Source organism: Pygoscelis adeliae, unplaced genomic scaffold (assembly GCF_000699105.1).
Source record: "Pygoscelis adeliae isolate BGI_AS28 unplaced genomic scaffold, ASM69910v1 Scaffold430, whole genome shotgun sequence".
In the NCBI taxonomy this organism is placed as follows: Eukaryota; Metazoa; Chordata; class Aves; order Sphenisciformes; family Spheniscidae; genus Pygoscelis; species Pygoscelis adeliae.
In genome coordinates this window covers 340934-343673 of record NW_008824003.1, presented here as the reverse complement: position 1 = coordinate 343673, position 2740 = coordinate 340934, and the positions used below count along the sequence as shown (strand labels likewise).

The window sequence follows — 2740 nt, the reverse complement described above, 5'->3', positions numbered from 1 at the left end:
ACAAAAGTATTTCCTTGTCAGATATGCAGCAGTTTGAGAACTTTGGCTTCCTGTTTTTGGTACCTCTAGAACCAACAGTCACTAAGCACCATGAAATAGGCTTTTAAAATATAATTCTGTACCTGAATTTTTCCTCCTCTTTTAACATCGTAATGGCTTTTAGAAGGAAAAAAAAAGGAAAGTACAAGATGACATTTACATCTAATATTGCATTGAAAGAAAATTAAGGGAATGTCATTTCCCTGTGTAATATCCCCACCCTCCGAACTACACACAGTCTGTTAACCCTGATATCCGTGACTTCCAGTCACTCCTTGGCATTTTGTAGTCCGGAAATAATTCAAGTTGGATTTACAAATGGAATGATAGACGATCCAGTCATTGACCCCAATGTTTTTGGTTCTCTTTTCTTTTAAATGTATATATATAAAAAAAGTTGCAATGTCTGTATGCAATTATCCCTCTTTTCCACTCTTTGGAAAACTTCACCTTGATTATCTGTAGTGCTTAAACTGTGTTCTCCCCATCTTGCGGAAGACAGTCCTTGTGCTGTAAATACTGAATCTCTAAGGCAGCTGGGGAAAGATCCACTGCTTCCAATTAAAAGTGCCTCTTCATGTGTAAGGCAAGGTGGTCCGACCTGGAAAACGCTCTGTCACACCGCTGACACTGGAAAGGGCGGTGGCCTGTGTGTTTTCTGTAGTGACGAGTAAGTTCATCGGATCGGGCAAACTTCCATCCGCAGCCTTCCCAGTCACAGTGATAAGGCTTCTCACCTTTGAAATAGAAAATAAACCACATCAGTTAGGTTTTTTTTCGTGGCTACCACTTCTAACGCCGTTCTTTCAAGAAGCACTAACACACGTTGTCCTGGGTAAGAAAAAGGGCAATGTCAAAGAAAACGCAACAAACTTCTTGAAGCAGTTGTGAGCAAACTATAAAGACTAACAGAGAAAGCCTGTCTTTTCAAGATGTACAGGTACTATAAAATGTTGGCATCACTGAAATCTTCACTAAAAATGCTCATTTCCACTGTTTGTCTTGCACACAAGGCTTCAGTGCACACAAGTTCAGATAATAGAGTGTATTTTTGCCAGCTAATATTATATGATCAAGTAGCAACCAGAAATAGCTCAGCAGACATAATGTATTTAGATAATTGTAGGTCTCCAGAATTAAAAAACAGCTGCAAACTGTTTTCATTAGCTCAGCCTGATTAAGAACTCAATCTTACTGTCTTCACTATAACAAAACCACTGTTGACAGCAAGACAAGTTTCCCTGACAATTACAAACTCCTGGTCCTACACATACTGGAGATGGTGCTGACCGGCTCGGGGCAGCCGGGAAGCACTGTTCACTTGACCGATTTTTTTTCCCCTCACTGCCATTAGCTGAAGACGTAGCCCAACAACTGCCCTACCAGTAGTTCCTCCCTTTCCCGTCTCCTCTTCAGGAGAAAGTTTTGAATCAAGTTCACAATCCAGGGATTTAAATTATGCAAATTCCCAGGTTATTTAATCACTGTTACAGAATGCCCGCTCTGGCGAAACTGTGCACGATGTACCTGCTTTCACAAGCTCAGTTACTGCAACACCACATTCAGCTGCAAGGTTGAAGTTTGAACTTGGGCTCAGAAACACACTTTGGCAGATTTTATCCAAATTCTAGCAGCAGCCAATCAACCATTAAACTCTGCCTCTTCAGTGTTAGGGCAGGGGAAGATGTGCCCCCACATGTAGGCGAGGCACCCCGTCGCTGCTGGCAACACAGCTGAAGGCCCCACTCACAAGGGGCCCATCACGGTTTCCTCAGAAAGGGAACAGCAGCTTGCAGAGGTGGACAACCTCTTGCACTAGAGCAAGCCAAGGCAGGAGGGCTGCCTGTGCGAAGCATTTAACCACAAGCAAAGAAAGCAGTATCTTAGAGAGGTCTGCTCCCGTCTCAGAAGCAGGCCAGCACCATCTAGAGCAACAAATCCCAGCTGACTTCCAACTACCTGCTAATTAGCTAGCCACATAGCAAGAGAGGAGCAACAAACTTTGCCTTGGCAAGAAACCCACCCGCTCCCACATCTGAGTCATTCTGAACCATTAACAAAATGCCGAGCCAATAAGCAAAGACTGCACAGAACTCCATGTAGCCAAGGGGGGAGGAAAAAAAGCCCGGAAACCCAGCAGAGAAGGGTTACGTCTTGCTACTTTTAGCCCTCCGCCTGTGCTCCCCGCTTTTCACTGTCCGAGGGGCTCACCCCATGCCCCTCAGGAAAGGGCACCCCATTGACCCCGCACTGGGAATTAACCTGTGTGGGTTCTCAGATGCGCCTTGAGATGAGAGCTCTTGGTGTAGGTTTTGCCGCAGCCCGCGTAGTCACAAGTGTGTGTGGCCGTCCTTTTCCTAGGCCATGACCGGCGTCCCCTCTTGGGCTTGGTCTCCTCAGGCAGGCAGCTCCCCGGTGGCATCAGCTCTAGAGGCGGACAGGGAGCAGTGAGCACCGTCGTGGCCAGTGCCAAAGCGGGCACCCCAGCGCGCCCGCCGCCGAAGCACGGGGACTCACCTTGGTACTGGAGTGTGCCAGGCGGCAGCTGCTCGGGCAGGAAGGTGGGGTAACCGGGGGCTGGGGGGTAGCCCGGGTGCAGTGGCAGCGGTGGGTGGCTCAGCCCCGGGCCAGCAGGGAGACAGTCTCTGCCGCTCAGCATCTCCTCGGGCCCCAGAGAAGGCGTAGTCCGGGCAGGCCGGGG

General features: G+C 48.2%; 1 protein-coding gene across 1 annotated transcript in view; it reads right to left on the bottom strand.

Moving 5' to 3' along the window:
* LOC103918112 (Krueppel-like factor 4) overlaps nt 1–2734 on the bottom strand; it is a gene marked incomplete at its 5' end in the record, with an annotated part of 3047 nt that extends 313 nt beyond the window's left edge. The window contains 3 exons of the mRNA XM_009325365.1: nt 1–776; nt 2302–2466; nt 2557–2734. The exon at nt 1–776 is cut by the window's left edge and continues 313 nt beyond it. Coding sequence (XP_009323640.1) covers nt 601–776; nt 2302–2466; nt 2557–2734 — 519 coding nt within the window. The remainder of the gene's footprint in view (nt 777–2301; nt 2467–2556) is intronic.
* Nucleotides 2735–2740: the final 6 nt, after the last annotated feature.